Raw genomic sequence first — 17,871 nt, forward strand, 5'->3', positions numbered from 1 at the left:
TGGCAATATATTTTTTTAAATTTTTGACCTAGAGAATATAAATAACTTTTGACTTCAAGTTGAGGTTTTCAATACAAAATAAAATAAATAGGTTATATGCAGCTTGTGAGGCCAACACAGTGCTTGACCCTGAAAGTTCAGCTTATAACCACCCCTAACGGAGAGGAGAGTGGTGGCAACACATTTCTAAGAACGCCACTGGAACATCAGACAGAGCTGTCTGTGTTTGGAACTGTGCACTCAGCCACTTGGCAGAGTGATGGCAATATAAAGCTAGATTGCAAATACAAAGGAAAATCCCACCCTTTAATATAGAAAGACCAACTCAAAGTGCCCAAGCTTCAAAATTCCACACCAACTCTGAGTTTTCTAAAACAATTTTTTTTATTCTTTGATGCCATGCCCAAAAAATTCTAATTTTTTAAAAACATTATAGCCTTCAGAGATTAAAGGCATCAAAATGTTACCCAAGGTGATCTGTGGACGCCATAGGGTAGTAGTGCATATACATTACTTTTGTCATCATAAAAGCAATATGCACTTAACAAGTCTCTCAAAGTTGCATGTATCAAACAGTTTTGATATATTTGGCATTCAATAAAACAGAGTCTGCTTTATGGTTATCAATTTTCTATAAGCCTTAGTATATCAGAAGGCTACTGTCCCTTAAACCATGAGCTAACCTATGCCACAAGTCCGTTACATTAGTACAAATAAGGTCTGAATGTAAAGGGGGAAACTTCTGAACCTTTGATCCATGTCAAGTTAGATTCTGCCCTTTCTAAGAACCCCTTTCTCCCCTAAGAAGCCTACAACATCCATTGGGTCATGGTTACAAGGAAGTGGGGTCATTGTATCTTAAAAGACCCAAGTTCCACCTCTCTTAATTTTTTTCGTTGTCCTGCTGCAAAACATGCGAGCTGAACGAGAATCTGCCTCCCCAGGGTAAGCTGGGCCAGGTGGCCCTCTGTCTCTTTTCCACCTCCTCTATGCATAAGTCTGTGTCACAGAGTACATGAGTTTTTACTGCGGCTATAACAAAGTACCACAAATTAGTGACTTAACACAAATTTATTCTCTTGTTACTAATGACTGGAGGTCTTAAGTCTGAACTCAGTCTTACTGGGCTAAAGTCAAGGTGTTGGCAGGGCTGTATTCTTTATGGAGCCTCTGAGGAAAGAATTCATTTCCCTGTCTTCTCACTTCTAGCAGCTGCCTGTATGGCTTGGCGAGGGCCCCTTCTTCCACCTTCAATATGCATCACCCCATCTCCATTTTCATCATTACATCATCACAGTGACTTCGCCTCAGACTCTTCCTGCATCATTTTTATGTAATTACATTAGGTCCACCAGGATGTTCCAAGATAACCTCCCTATTTCACAATGTTTAATGTAATCACAGCTGCAAGGTCCCCTTTACCACAGAAGGTAACATATTCACAGGTTCTGGGGATTCGGACATAGAGCTCAATGGGAGACCACTGTCCACACTCCCACAGCAAAGCAAGCCAGCTCCTGTCCTTCCAGAACCCATACCTCTGGTCCACCACCTTTTTTCTTTCTTGCCACTTCCTCCTTTTATTTGCCTGGGTATAAGATGGTAGCTATCAACAATTAGAATTAAAAATGCTGCAGAAACTTGAAGCCCAAGCCATGTGCTCCAACTCAATATTTTTCAGAAGAGCCCAGCACCTGGGGACTAGACATTAATGCTTTTATTAATGAAGTGAGGCTGTTGTTTCCATTAATGAAGTCAGGCTGTTCCTTAAGTTTAGGTCCTGGGGAGCTCCTATGAGAAATTAGGGTAGGAGATAAGACAAGACTTGTGAATTGCTCACTAATACTAGCTAGTAGGAATAGAACATTATTCTTAAATCTCTCCTGTGACTGCTCCGGAGACCTAATCATTCAGAACCCATACAAAGGAGCAACCAGTTGAAACGCTACCTTGCAAGTCACTTCATCGCTAACTTTTCACACACCTAACCTTCACTGGATTAGAACTGTAACGTCAGTGGGGTTTCAAAACAGCAGGTTTTTTTTCCATTTTTTCTTTGGGTGGGCTCACTGGAACTGGGTCTGCTAAGCCTAAGTATCACATTCATACTGAACATACATATAAAAGTACTCTGGCAAGCAATCTAGAATACTTGAGTTCTTATCCTAATTATTTAAGTGTTTATTAATGCCATGTCAACAGATCTACACTTTGTGCTAAAAGAATGATCATTCTCATAATAAGAACACACAATGCTCTGGATACTTTGCTTAGAACTCTGCACACATGATGCTGTTCTCACCTTAATGTCATGAGATATTCACATTTGATGCACCAGGAAACTGAGGCAAGGATATCAGGCATGCTTCCCTAGGTAAGAATGTCTAGAAAGTTGTAAAGTTAAGGTTCAAACATAGGTCTGGGCTTCTCAAAAACCTATTCTCTTCCTTCTATTTCTTCCATTAATATGCTACAATTGTCTCATTTGCAAAATAAGGATAGTAATACTATTTGTCCTGCTTACCTCACAAAGTAATTGTGAGAATAAATGGGGGAAAATAGAAATGTGTATGAAAGGACTTTGATAAACTTAAACTCTAGAAAAATACTCTACAATTTATTTTTTCTTGAAATCTATATTTTCATATTGAAGTATTAAACATCCTGGTAAGGAAATGTGAAGGTAACTTATCTTTTTACTCTTATTGTTTTTCATTGTGTAGGTAATACGTACTTATTTTTGGAAAAATAGAAGTATGGATAGGAAAAGCATGTGGGTTTCTACCATCTAGTTACAATCACTGTTAATACTTTTATAAATAAAATTCTACACTTTATATGGGGTGGGGGAAAAGTAGGCTTATAGTTGGTATGGAAAAATAATACAACTGTAAATCTACTTTTGCCCAGTGCTATATTTTACAGAAGTAATGCCATCTTTTACATAAATGTTTTCTATCTTTCTGTCAATAAATATATTTTTATTTTGAATAGTATTCCATTGTAAAGATATATCATCATCATTTAATTCAATTCGCTTTATTGGTTATTTAGTGTGAAATTTCTTTTAACAATCAAACCTGGAAGTGGATCTCTCTTGTTTATCCCTTTTCCCCCCAGGATAACTCAAAAGCAGTGATGGATCCAGTCTGTTTTTGGATTTCAGGCTGACAAATACACTAAACTCAAAAGGAGCTATTCATTTTCTCCTTGTTGACAATGCATAGCTTTCTAGTGCTCTATATGTTATGTTGTCTATACATTGTTATCTGCCTCATAGGACTGCTAGGAGGATTATAGAAGTACATTTGTGAAGAAGCCTTAAAAAGAAAGCATAAATGTTATACAAATATATATAATTGATTTTTTTCCTGCATCTATATCTCACATGAGTAATAATGAGGCATATTTCAGCCCGATTAAAAAAGAAGTCATCTGCTAAATTCTTTACCACTTGAACCATTGAAGGCTCATTTCCATCAGTAGATTATCCTGGCCAACCAGATACTAGGCTTTCAGTGTCAGGGTTAACTACCAGCTCCCTCAATGCATAAGATCAAACACAGTCTCCCTTGAAATTGTCTGAATCTTACACCTTCAGAATGAAATCTGAACATCTGGCTGAGGTGTTAGGTTGAGGGAAGAAGAAGAGGTGGGAGGTGGTAGACAACTGGCTTATTCCTTGCTTACTTTTCCCCATCCCATAAAAGAAAGACCTAAGAAAGACAAATGAGTGGTTTAAAGATTTTCATTAGTTTCTTATTCATATATCTCTCAAAATGGTAGATAATGCCTCTGCTGAGTTTTATAGAGCATTGTGTGTTCTTGCCTAGTTTTATGGAGTTGGCATCACATTTCTGGTGCTGTATAGTTCCTCTACTCTGCTGTGCATGTCAATGGGAGTAGCTAGTGTGGTCAGGAGGAAAGGCAATGAGATTCCCATGTCTACATTCAGTTGTGTCACTAAGATGAATAATACCTTGCTATAAGAAGCCGCATGGCAATGATACTCAATGTAGCTGCTTTGCAAACTGTTATTTCTCCATACTGAGATAAGGAGCCTGTGCTAATGTGAACCAACTCACTGCTTTATTCATTAAGAAAGACATGCTGTGAAAATAATGTCAGATGGGCCAAACAGTGTGCTTAGTGGTATAGTAGGCGGCCTGGGGGTAGAGAGAGAAGTTAAGACGGTGTGGCTATAATCTTATGAATGATCTACTATAAGTATGTCCATGGTAGAAACTTATGACCAGTAACAGACCAATGTTTCTGAAAAATCTTGGGCATCACGTTGAAGCTTCTACAGCAATACCTAAGGCTCTAGAAACTGTGTTAGAGGTATCATAGGTAAAATGTTGCCACTGGTACAGAACAGTACCTAAGGCATGTCTTCTATTCCTAGGTAAATATGCAACATACTTAGGAACCCAGTTCTTTTTTGTGGTTGTTGTTTTGTTTTCCTTTATTTTGGGGGTGTTTGTGTGTGAATCCACTTACTTTAAAAAAATAATTTCATTGATTTTTAGACAGAGGAAAGGAGAGGAAAAGAGAAACATATGTGAAAAGGAAACATTGATTGGTTGCCTCCCACATGCCCCTCCCCTCCACCAGGGATTGAGCCTGCAACGTAGGCATGTGCCTTGACCAGGAATCAAACCATGGAGACAATGCCAACTAACTGAGCCACACTAGCCAGGGCTACCCTTTTTTATTTTTTAAAGAAAAAAATGAGGAAGTGGGTAGAGAATAAGGTGGATGATGAAGATATGTGAAATCACATCCCATTTTGATTAATAACTACTAATGGAGAATTAGTGGAGATTATGACTTGGATTATTCTTATCAGATCATAACCAACCTCTCTACTAGGTATTTAGCTAACATTACATTTTCCACAGTACTTCACTTCATCATTTGATTCACAAAACAACTCTGCCGGATGGCAAGGTACCTTCTTTTGACAGGTAAGCATAGATGCTCAGAGACAGAGACACCCGCCCAAGATTAACGAGAGTAAGAGGTAGAGGTAGACTGAGAGTCCTTTTAACCAACATGATTAGAATCTGATTAGGGGTATTCATGAAATAAAACCTTATGGCACAAAATCCATGGTGCTTTCTGCAACAGCAGAAGAGAAAACATTAAGGAATTAGACACCGAAATTGGTTTTCAGATGATTCAGATACTTAGCTCAGCTGATTCAATCATAAGTTAACTCCAAGATGTAAGAGTCAAACAAGATCAAGATCAAATACTCTTTATGAATACATTGTGGCAGGCACAAAGAAAAGTGGGTGAGACAGACTAATTGCCTAATGAATAGTGTTTGCTAGTCTCCTCTTTTCTATTTATCTAGAAAAATAAATTAATGTTATAAAGAAAAATTCCCAAATTAACAATAAAAATTTCCAAATCAATCCCAGGTCTCAGTTCTTCAAGAGGAACCTGTAAAAGATCACTGCTAAGAAAAGTTTTGCATCACTTGACATTTAATTTGAAATCGTTTATCTTCAAGTCAGCAATAATTAGGTGCTGCTATCAGCCATTCATCATGAAATGTAGAAAAATACATTTCCTCCAGAAAGAGAGAGAGAGCAGTGCTTAGCTGGAGCAAGTCAAGGGAAGCCAACACAGTTGGGAGCAGATGTTTTAAAAATAAATGTCCTTTACTTATCCCCTCATGAGGTACCTAAGTTATATAGTGGTATCATTGTTCTGTCCCCTGTACTGTACAAAAGTGGTGCTGTGCTAGCCAAATTCCAATAAAAAGTCTGCAGTTCTTAGCCTTGTATTGTCAAAGAAAATGGATCATCTAAAGCACTTATATTTCTAAGGGAATAAACATATATTAATTAGTTCGCATATATGGCTCAATGAGACATACAAATTGTGGATAGTACACCCAACAAGAGTTGAAAATTATAGTGTAGTCACTTTTTAATTGCATGTGTTTAGATCCAAGCCAATTACGTATATTACTCCATTAACTTTGCCTAATGGAACCAATATGGAATTGCCATGAGATATATGTTTTAGAAAGAAATGTGTATCTGGCACTACCTTAGCCAGTAAATTTTAAGGAGTGTTAACCTAACTTTGGAGAAACTATACAAAACCCCAATAAGAAACAATACTATGGGGAGGGAAGAGAAAGAACAACTATAGAAACTTAATGTGACTTATATGTAAATGTAACTGGATCCATATGCAACATCATCATTTGAAGGTCATAGAACTAAGAAGTGATCATCTAAATAAAATAAGTTAGCTTCAAGTAGAGATTTGAGTGTGGTAGTCAAGTCAGATTTTATTTTTTATGGAAACGTGCTTTGACCCTATCCTGCGTATAATGTTGCTTTAAGCTTTTATTATGTTGTATTAATATACATATGGTTTCCAAAAGTGGGTAGTTAACTATCTTATTTTTCAATGGATTTCCTGCTTGAAGGAAGTTGATTCCTTCCAAGCTGATAATCTGTTCATGTTTTGAATAAATAGTATGTTGAAATAAAATTGTTATGCTTTTCTTAGAGATTGGATCATTTCAGTGGTTTCTCCTTCCATTCAGAAGTTGTGGTAGGTACCATAAAAGCCATTACAGACAGTCCTTGGGTTACGTCGGACTTGACATACGTCGGACTTGACGTATGTCATTTCATGGTTACGTCACCATCTCCCATTTATTTTTTTTTTTTTTTAATTTCTTTATTGATTAAGGTGTCACATATTTGTCCTCATCCCCCCATTCCCATCCCACCCCTCTCCCCACGCATGCCCCAACCCCTGTTGAACTTAACCGTTGGATAGGCTTATATGCATGCATACAGGTCCTTTGGTTGAACCCTCCCCCTCCCCCCACCCTCCCCCTACCCTCCCCTATCCTCCCTCTGAGGCCCGATAGTCCGATCGATGCCTCCTTGATTCTGGTTCTGTTCTTGTTCCTCAGTCTATGTTGTTCATCATTTCCTCTAGATGAATGAGATCAAATGTCACTAGATATATACTAATAAGAACTGAATGTGAGACGAGCAATAATATTTATGCTGACAGGCAAATGAATCAATCTGTAGCGAGCTTCCCCCTGGACCAACAGTTCTTTTGAGACCCAATTTCGATGTCCAGTAGTTCCTTATGTGTACATGTCAGCACTGACCCCTCAGCTCTGGATGGTGGACAAATGGTGGTAATGGAGGTCCGACTCCCTCTGGTTTGGTCTCGGCCGAACCCAGGGGCACGGCGTCACCTGGACTAAGGGGCACGTGGCCTCACCCATACCCAAGGGGCGCGTGGTCTCACCCGGGCCTGGGACCCAGCCTCACCCGGATGGATCCAGGGGCGCACGGCCTCACCCGGACCCAGGATCTGGCTTCACCCGTACCCAGGGACGCTTGGCCTCTCCCAGACCCAGGGGCACGTGGCCTCCCCCGGGCTTAGTTGCACAAGGCCTCACCTGGATCCAGGGACACATGGTCTCACCCAGACCCAGGAACGTTTGGCCACTCCCAGACCCAGGGCCACTTGGGCTCACCCGGGCCTAGGTGCACGAGGCCTCATCTGGATCCAGGGACACATGGTCTCACCCGGACCCAGGGACGCTTGGCCTCTCCCAGACCCAGGGCCACTTGGGCTCACCCGGGCCTAGGTGCACGAGGCCTCATCCGGATCCAGGGACACATGGTCTCACCCGGACCCAGGGACGCTTGGCCTCTCCCCGACCCAGGGCCACTTGGGCTCACCCGGGCCTAGGTGCACGAGGCTTCACCCAGATCCTGGGACACATGGTCTCACCCGGACCCAGGGACGCTTGGCCTCTCCCAGACCCAGGGCCACTTGGGCTCACCCGGGCCTAGGTGCACGAGGCCTCACCCGGATCCAGGGACACATGGTCTCACCCGGACCCAGGGACGCTTGGCCACTCCCCGACCCAGGGCCACTTGGGCTCACCCGGGCCTAGGTGCACGAGGCCTCACCCGGATCCAGGGACACATGGTCTCACCCGGACCCAGGGATGCTTGGCCTCTCCCAGACCCAGGGCCACTTGGGCTCACCCGGGCCTAGGTGCACGAGGCCTCATCCGGATCCAGGGACGCATGGTCTCACCCGGACCCAGGGACGCTTGGCCTCTCCCCGACCCAGGGCCACTTGGGCTCACCCGGGCCTAGGTGCACGAGGCCTCACCCGGATCCAGGGACACATGGTCTCACCCGGACCCAGGGACGCTTGGCCTCTCCCCGACCCAGGGCCACTTGGGCTCACCCGGGCCTAGGTGCACGAGGCCTCACCCGGATCCAGGGACACATGGTCTCACCCGGACCCAGGGACGCTTGGCCTCTCCCAGACCCAGGGCCACTTGGGCTCACCCGGGCCTAGGTGCACGAGGCCTCATCCGGATCCAGGGACGCATGGTCTCACCCGGACCCAGGGACGCTTGGCCTCTCCCAGACCCAGGGCCACTTGGGCTCACCCGGGCCTAGGTGCACGAGGCCTCACCCGGATCCTGGGACACATGGTCTCACCCGGACCCAGGGACGCTTGGCCTCTCCCAGACCCAGGGCCACTTGGGCTCACCCGGGCCTAGGTGCACGAGGCCTCACCCGGATCCAGGGACACATGGTCTCACCCGGACCCAGGGACGCTTGGCCTCTCCCAGACCCAGGGCCACTTGGGCTCACCCGGGCCTAGGTGCACGAGGCCTCACCCGGATCCAGGGACACATGGTCTCACCCGGACCCAGGGACGCTTGGCCTCTCCCAGACCCAGGGCCACTTGGGCTCACCCGGGCCTAGGTGCACGAGGCCTCACCCGGATCCAGGGACACATGGTCTCACCCGGACCCAGGGACGCTTGGCCTCTCCCAGACCCAGGGCCACTTGGGCTCACCCGGGCCTAGGTGCACGAGGCCTCATCCGGATCCAGGGACACATGGTCTCACCCGGACCCAGGGACGCTTGGCCTCTCCCAGACCCAGGGCCACTTGGGCTCACCCGGGCCTAGGTGCACGAGGCCTCACCCGGATCCTGGGACACATGGTCTCACCCGGACCCAGGGACGCTTGGCCTCTCCCAGACCCAGGGCCACTTGGGCTCACCCGGGCCTAGGTGCACGAGGCCTCACCCGGATCCAGGGACACATGGTCTCACCCGGACCCAGGGACGCTTGGCCTCTCCCAGACCCAGGGCCACTTGGGCTCACCCGGGCCTAGGTGCACGAGGCCTCACCCGGATCCAGGGACACATGGTCTCACCCGGACCCAGGGACGCTTGGCCTCTCCCAGACCCAGGGCCACTTGGGCTCACCCGGGCCTAGGTGCACGAGGCCTCACCCGGATCCAGGGACACATGGTCTCACCCGGACCCAGGGACGCTTGGCCTCTTCCAGACCCAGGGCCACTTGGGCTCACCCGGGCCTAGGTGCACGAGGCCTCACCCGGATCCAGGGACACATGGTCTCACCCGGACCCAGGGACGCTTGGCCTCTCCCCGACCCAGGGCCACTTGGGCTCACCCGGGCCTAGGTGCACGAGGCCTCACCCGGATCCCGGGACACATGGTCTCACCCTGACCAGGGATGCTTGGCCTCTCCCAGACCCAGGGCCACTTGGGCTCACCCGGGCCTAGGTGCACGAGGCCTCATCCGGATCCTGGGACACATGGTCTCACCCGGACCCAGGGATGCTTGGCCTCTCCCAGACCCAGGGCCACTTGGGCTCACCCGGGCCTAGGTGCACGAGGCCTCACCCGGATCCAGGGACACATGGTCTCACCCGGACCCAGGGACGCTTGGCCTCTCCCAGACCCAGGGCCACTTGGGCTCACCCGGGCCTAGGTGCACGAGGCCTCACCCGGATCCCGGGACACATGGTCTCACCCTGACCCAGGGATGCTTGGCCTCTCCCAGACCCAGGGCCACTTGGGCTCACCCGGGCCTAGGTGCACGAGGCCTCATCCGGATCCTGGGACACATGGTCTCACCCGGACCCAGGGACGCTTGGCCTCTCCCAGACCCAGGGCCACTTGGGCTCACCTGGGCCTAGGTGCACGAGGCCTCACCCGGATCCAGGGACACATGGTCTCACCCGGACCCAGGGACGCTTGGCCTCTCCCAGACCCAGGGCCACTTGGGCTCACCCGGGCCTAGGTGCACAAGGCCTCACCCGGATCCAGGGACACATGGTCTCACCCGGACCCAGGGACGCTTGGCCTCTCCCAGACCCAGGGCCACTTGGGCTCACCCGGGCCTAGGTGCACGAGGCCTCATCCGGATCCAGGGACGCATGGTCTCGCCCGGACCCAGGGACGCTTGGCCTCTCCCAGACCCATGGGCACGTGGCCTCAACCGGGCCTAGGTGCCCGAGGCCTCACCCGGATCCAGGGACACATGGTCTCACCCGGACCCAGGGACGCTTGGCCTCTCCCAGACCCAGGGCCACTTGGGCTCACCCGGGCCTAGGTGCACGCGGCCTCACCCGGATCCAGGGACACATGGTCTCGCCTGGACCCAGGGGTGTGTGGGTTCTCCCAGACCCAGGGGCGCTTGGCCTCGCCCGGGCACGGGATCCAGCGTCATCCGGGTCCAGGGGCACTTGGCCTCACCCGGACCCGGAGTCCGGCCTCACCTGGACCCAGGGGCATGTCGCCTCACCTAGACCCAGGGACGTGAGGCCTCACTTATACCCAGAGGCGTGTGACCACACCCGAGCCCAGAGGCGCGCAACCCCGCCCGCACCCGGGTCTCAGCGGGGCCCCGTCTTCCCGATCCCAATTCCTGCCGGTCAATCCCCCCTCAGCAATTCCCCTGGCCATCCTTCCGGAGCTCCAGTATGGCTGCTGCAGAACTCGTCGGGCGGCGGCTCGGCGAAGCTCCAGTGCACCCGGTGCATGGTGGTGGGCCAGTCTGGCGTCGCTGTGTAGGCCCTTGGGTCTGCATCGGTGGCCGGTCGCCGAGCATGCGCACCTGGCCGCTTCCGGGGCGTTGAGATTCTTGACGGACTCGGAGGTCAGCAAGCGCGGAGTCTCCCACCCCATGTCTCATAGGGGCTCGTCTGTCTGTGCTTGGCTGCCAGTGGAGCCGTCCCCTCAGCCGGAGACCGCCAGGGGAACTGCGGCGAGCACGTTCCAGGCCGCTGTTGTATCGCCTGAGCCATAGTTCTTTTGTGTCTCCTGAGCTGTAGTTCTTAAAGTGTGGTCTTTGGGTCACCGGCATCAGCATCATCCCACATCCCCCTCTTTTATTCTAGTTGTAGAGCATCTATTCAGCCAGCCCTATGGTGGTCTTGGATGGTGTCTGCTCTGCTCTCTTGTCGTAGTCTCAAAGTTGTTGTGGTAGGCAACAATCAGGCTTCCGCCCTATGCCTCCATCTTGGTCCTCCTTTGTATAGTTAAGTCTTGATTGTTGTTGGTGTCACTGGGGGGGCTCTCTTTGTCTATAAAGGAAGAGTTGCTGTGCAGGAGACACGTTTATGGGCCGGGTCTTGGTGCAGCAAAGCTTTGGCGCTCACTGAATATTCCCGTTGAATGTGTCCCTTATGCACGTGGTTGAAATCTGGTGTCATCTCCCACAGACCACTAGATGCCCTCGTTTCTGGGTCTCCAATGGGGTGTAGATCAGCTACTGCCTTAGGCACTCAGCAAGGATTACAGCAAAAACTGTAGTTTCTTCCTCCTGTCTGAGTGGCCCTGGAGCAGTCCGACTAGAACAGCAGATCATCTGATCCGCTGCCAGAGGGCAGTCCACCCACATGCATAAGCCGTTGCTTGGGGCGCAGGTGTGCCTGCAAGACTTGCGGGGCAGGTCTTCAAGACGTGCGGGGCGGGTCCCAGGGCGGGGCGGGGTCTCAGGGCGCCAACAGGCCATGGTGCGGCGAGCCTCGATGGCTGTGAGTCTGGTCCTTCTGCCTTCCATGTATCTAAGTCCCCTCGTTCCGCACTCCAGCGCAGCAAACACTGATTGCTGGGCGCACCTCTGCAAGAGTCCCGCCTCTCCCCGCAGGCATCTGGGTCTCCCGGGGTTCGCCAGAAGATGGGTTTCAGGGTGATGGAGAGCTAATTTCCCTTAGGTTTGGAACAAAAGCCCCTTTCCCCCGCCACCAGCCAGACCCACGCACCTCCACACCTCATCCCCTCCGATTTCGCTGGGTGCGAGGCAACAGAACAGCCTTTAACCTCTGCCGCCATCTTTTTCAAACTTCTCAATTTGTACTTCTTAATCCCTTCATTTCAGTCAACTTTACTGAAGTCTAGCGCCGCCGGGAGGTGCACGGAAAGGGCGCCCGGGCCTCCGTCCGGTGCGCGGTGCGCGCGTCCCGCGAAACCAGGCGCGCGAGGGCCGCGCGGCTGGGACGGGCGCTGGGCGGCCGCCGAGCTCCAGGCACTGCCATCGCCGTGTTCCGGACGTCGCCGCCGCGGCGTCCCCCCCAATTTATACTTCTTAATCCCTTGAATTCAGTCAACTCTACTGAAGTCTAGCGCCGCCGGGAGGTGCACGGAGAGGGCGCCCGGGCCTCCGTCCGGTGTGCGGGGCGCGCGGCCCGCGGCACCAGGCGCGCGGGGGCTGCGCGGCGGGGACGGGTGCTGGGAGGCCGCCGGGCTCCGGGCGCCGCCGCTGCGGCGGCGTCCCCAGCGTCCCGGGCCGGGCAGCCTGCGGGGGCGGCGGAGTTGCGAAAGTGAGTGAGTTTCCCAGGGTTTCACCCGGAATGGGGTTCAGTGCAATCGGAGCCGGCGCTCAGCGCACTCCGGAATCTTTATCTCCTTCCTGCCAGTGAACTCCGGCCAGGTCATCAGCCGCCCCCTCCTCTCCGGTTCCATCCTCCCCGCAGGCGCATGTGCTCGTGTCTCCGCCCGTTTCTCCATACCTCAGGCTTTTACGGCTTCCCCGACTGTCCCCGTGGCCTTCTCCTTCCCCCCAGCTGTGGGCATTTCAGTCCGCCAGCTCTCCTGTGGTTCTGGACGATGTCCGTTCTGACCTCTAGTTGTATTTTTGAAATTGTTGTGCCCGGCTGCAGGTTAGGTGTTTAACCTATGCCGCCATCTTGGTTTTCTCCTCCCATTTATTTATAAAAAAAAAAAGTTCCGTCATTTCGACATATGTACATATGTGCTTTATGTTTTTTGTTATTTATTTACCACAAGTAAAGGTCAGGAATTGTTATCTTTTTTTTTTTTTTATCATTTCACTTCATTACTGCTGTGTATGTGCTCCATGTGAGTGATGTAGGTGCTTATGCAGGTGGGTTCCGACTTAGGGGGAAAATCATGTTATGTTGCGCAGTAGGACCGGATCTCTGACGTAACCCGAGGACCTACTGTATGCAGTAATGAAAGGCTTTATGTGAAAGAAATCAGCAGCTCTAACGAGAGAGAAAACACTGTTGCTGCTCCTGCTCTAAAGCAATTTTGATTTGTTTAAATGAGAGACACAATTTCATTTCATTGGTTGTGTGGTCGAATCCTTTGCTCAGCCACTGGCACCATCAATAACTTGGGTCACTGGGCAGTAGACTCTAATGAGGACAGTGGCTACATTACGTCAATTTTATTTAATGTGTAAAACGAGTTCAACATTCTTTTATATTTAGATAATTTTAAAAAATCACATCAGTATATCAGAGAAAGGTCTACTTTTGAGGAGAAGCAAGGGAAAGATTAGTTATTATTTTTGCTGAAAGCAGATTATGGTCATATCCTAAAATTATGTATTACAATGACTTGGCATTGAGCTGGACATTCTTATTATACAACATTATAGAGTGACATTTAAATAATATATTAAAAGTGAGATGAGTTAGATATGTTTGAATTTAAAACACAAAGATAAATGAAATAAAATACCCTCAGTTGGGCAAACGAGATCTGAGTTAGTATCATAATCTTTCCCTTTCAAGATGTGTGCCATGAAAATAACAGTGGACAACAGTGATTTAAAGTAAGTTTCTGAGTTGAAATATAGAAGTAAATGTGCGTGGCCGAGTATTTATTTTATTGTCTGCTTGTAGAGATTGTCCCTAGAGGACTCTGTTCCCCCCTAGGGGTCTTAAACTTTGAAGTCTGCTGATGTTAGATGCTGCCTCACGGTTGCTCTGGTCCCCTTGTCGTAATGTGCTGTATACTGCACAGATCCATCCTGGAACACAGACAATTTTCCTTCTAACTAAGGAACACTAATTTTGGGAAAAATTCTTGCTATTTAAGACGCTTGCCAAACAATCTACAAATGGAGAGGCGTCTGGAGACTGTGAGCAGTATTGGCACCTTATGAAATATTAGGTAATAAAGAAGCAATGAAGAGAAACAAGTGATGCTGACTCTTGCATTTCATTAGATCTGATTCTGCACATGTATTAATAATGATACACCCTATGGATGCAATTTCATGTTTGTAACACTTGGGTCATTGGCAGCATTGTGCACCTGTGTTTTCTATGCCTTCCCATCTGCTGCCCATAGTCATTCAGATTCAGGTGACGGAAATATTTTAGATAAAAGTTAATTAGCCTGCACTCTGCAGATTAAATCTCTCTAGTTCAGCATGAAATAGGAATCTTCTGGGCAACTGCTGAAAGTAACTAGTGCCCGCCTTTCCTAAGATTAAAAGTGTTAAGATTCTTTTTTTCTAGAAAAATAAATCTTTAGTACTTTCTTGATATTTTATGCATGGATTCTATCAAACTTTTGATATCTGTCCTTGCTCATTTACATATATATATATATATATATATATATATATATATATTCCTTAGTTTCTCAGCCTCTACAATGGGACCAATACCAATTACCTATTTGTTTCATAAATACTTTGTGCAAGGCTTAATGAACCTTGATATTTTGATAAAAATAAGGCACAAAATGCATACAACTTCTATTGCTTAAAGGACCCCGCCCCCTCCTTAAATATTTATCTCATCATTATTGTCAACAACTAAGTTTACAAAGAGCTTCTTTTATTGAAAATATATTTGATTTTTTTTTAACCCATAGGAAACTTCCTTTATTTCTAGATAACTGGTGCAGAAATGGGCTGAAGAGAGCAGCTGCATACAGCCAGCCTTTGAGCCCACATCACACAGGAAGAAGAAAGGGACAAAGACATGATCCCAAATGACTCATCCCATCCATTTTCATGCGATCACATAATAGCCAAGACTAATTAACCACCCTTCTTTATCTATTGCTTCTGTACTAGTTACAGATTTCTTTAAAAAAATATACATATATTCTATCGATCCCTCACAGAGAGGAAGGGAGAGGGACAGAGAGTTAGAAACATCAATCATCTGCCTCCTGCACACCCCCCACCGGGCATGTGCCCGCAACCAGGGCACATGCCCCTGACCAGAATCGAACATGGGACCCTTGAGTCCGCAGGCCGACGCACTATCCACTGAGCTAAACCGGTTAGGGCTAGTTATAGATTTCTTATTTACTCAAAAGGAATTCAGAGGGACGTGCTTCCTTCCTGACACCACCGCCTATGGCTCAGGCACATCTAAAGTCAAAGAGAGCAGATGCTGCTCTTTCTGCCACATGCTCTCCGAATTCCTCAAGGGAGTGAAACTCTGGCAGTCACGGATCCTCCATCGCCCTTCCCACATCCCGCCCCTCCCCCCCCCCGCCCCCAAGCTAGTCATTAGAATAGAACCCGGATCGCTCTCCAAGATCTTAAACTTAGACTTCCACTTCGCCCGGCACTTTTCCCCATTTTTGCTTTAAATGTTTTTATTTTACTTCTATCTACCAACTACCGATGTGGTCCAATCCTTAAACAGTATCAAAGTTGAAAATCCCTAAGTCCTTCAGGACTTTCCCGTCCCCCTTTCTCCCCCCAGCAACCCTCCCCCCCCCCCCCCCCCCGCGATGGTCCCAGCCCCCAGCGGCGCCCGTCTCCACTCCACGCGCCCGAGTGCTCTCACCTGACTCTCCCGCGGAAACTCGTGGCGCACGATGCTGATCACTGGAATGTGCAGAACAGAGCTGACCAAATCGAGCTCCATCATCTCGCCCTGGCTCTGGGGGAAAGCCAGCAGCGCCGAGACCCCTTGCACCACCACGGTGTGGCACACGCTCTGCAGAAAGGAGAAAGGGTCACTGCTCCACGGCGAGCTAGGGGAGGAGAAAGGCAAGAGCGGCAGATCGCCCAGGCCCGCCTCGATGGCCATCACTACTTCCAAAGACAGGTTGTAGGGCAGGAGCCCTTCCACGCGGTTCAGGTTGTCCACGGCGAAGAGGAGGGCGTCCCGAGGCCACAGGGTCTTGGCCCCTGCGCCCTCCCCGGGCTTCCGGACGCCCGGCGGCCCCCGGCCATGCAAGGCGCTCCCCAACCAGCGCGCGCCCGGCGAGGGCGCCGGGGGCCGCCAAGTCGCGGGCTCAGGCTCATCTCGCTGGGCGCCTGCCCGGCTGCTGTCCGGAGCGCGGCTGGCCGCGCGGGGGGCCGTGGTCCAGGGCTGCAAGTGCACCGCGCCCACCCTCACCGCGTGTCCGATGCGCTTGAGGATCTGGCAGGGCTGCGGGTGCGAGGAGGAGCCGGGCACCCCGGCCAGCACCAGTGCGCAGGGCGGCGGCAGCAGCAGACAGACCCTGCTCAGCAGCCACCACAAACTCAGTCTCCTCATTACTGAGACCCGCAGGGAGAAAGCGCGCCCCCTCCTGCGTCCGGCTGGCCCCCCTTGCAGCCGCCGCCTAAGGTCTCCGCCCCCAGGTCCCGCGCACCGCTCACTGGGCGCGGAGAAGCCGTCCCGGGAGCAGGAGCGGTCCCCGGGCCATCCAAGTGGCAGCCCTAGCGCGCCCTCGTCAGTCTCAGATCCCGCTCCTGGGTCCGTGCGCCTCGCATCCTCTGCCCGCCCAGTCCCTGCGCGGAGCCAGGCGGGCGGGCGGGCCGGTGCCGCTCACCCGCAGCTGGGGCGCCCGTTCCTCGCCCGCCCCATCTGCAGGGCGGCTCTGAGTCCGGCCCCGCGGGGAGGCTGGGGTGACAAGCACCCGGAGTCCTAGCGGGCAGCGGTGACCGAGGAGGTGATGAGCTCACTGGGATTCTTCTCTCTTCCTTTTCCACCTCGGCGAGACGCACTTATTTCTTCGGGGTCGTGCAGGAGCAGGTGTTCACGGCCGGGATGCGGAAAAGAAGCCGAATCCGCCGCGCTCCACCGTGGGCCATCCCCTCGCGGGCTTCCCCAGCACTGGCTTCATTTTTCTACTTCCCTCGCTACTTCCTCTCTTCCTTTCGTCCTCTTTCCGCCCAGTCGCTGCCCGCCGCTGGCTTCCTCCGAGGAGCGACGCGACTGGCCAGCAAAGGGTGGTTCTTCTGCTCGGAGCGCGAAGTTCTCCCCGCCTCAGCCGGCGCCTCCCTGTTGCTGAGCCTTGGCACCAGCCTGACGCTTGGCTGCGCTAAACGCCCACTGGTGGTGAGATTCCCGGTAGATGCTTCCTGCGCGCCTGGAAAGGCCTCTGCCCTCCAAGGCTAGGAGTCCGCGGTTGGCGGCTTTCCCTGCGACCTCGGAGGGCGTGGGCTCCCAGCCGGTGGGGAATTCTGAATTTGGAGTGTGGCGCCCGAGCAATCTGAAATCCAGTTGTTCACTGGGATAAGTTCAAAGAGGCTGTGACTTTAAATGAGCTTCCCTTCGGTGTGTCGGTTTACAGGTATTTTGAGTTAAGGGTAGTAAAGCAAGAATCGTTTACACATTTAATCCCCTCAATTCCTTCTCTCTAGCATGTGGGCCTCTGCGGTGTTTAGGGAATCCCTGTGTTTTTTAGATTCTCAGAATTGAAACAGTGAATTTAAAGCAATCCTCTGATCAAGAAATTAAAGAGATTCAACATACTTTGAGAGTTTCAAACCCAGTCAAGAGCATTTCCTGGTTTAGACCAGGAGTACCCCCTGAGC

General features: G+C 50.3%; 1 protein-coding gene across 1 annotated transcript in view; it reads right to left on the reverse strand.

The window, feature by feature from the left end:
• GRIN3A (glutamate ionotropic receptor NMDA type subunit 3A) overlaps positions 1-16,606 on the reverse strand; it is a 151,566-nt gene extending 134,960 nt beyond the window's left edge. The window contains exon 1 of the mRNA XM_008141843.3: positions 15,908-16,606. Within this exon, the coding sequence (XP_008140065.2) occupies positions 15,908-16,606 (699 nt within the window). The remainder of the gene's footprint in view (positions 1-15,907) is intronic.
• Positions 16,607-17,871: the final 1,265 nt, after the last annotated feature.

The sequence above is a fragment of the Eptesicus fuscus genome, chromosome 15 (assembly GCF_027574615.1).
Source record: "Eptesicus fuscus isolate TK198812 chromosome 15, DD_ASM_mEF_20220401, whole genome shotgun sequence".
Lineage (NCBI taxonomy): Eukaryota > Metazoa > Chordata > Mammalia > Chiroptera > Vespertilionidae > Eptesicus > Eptesicus fuscus.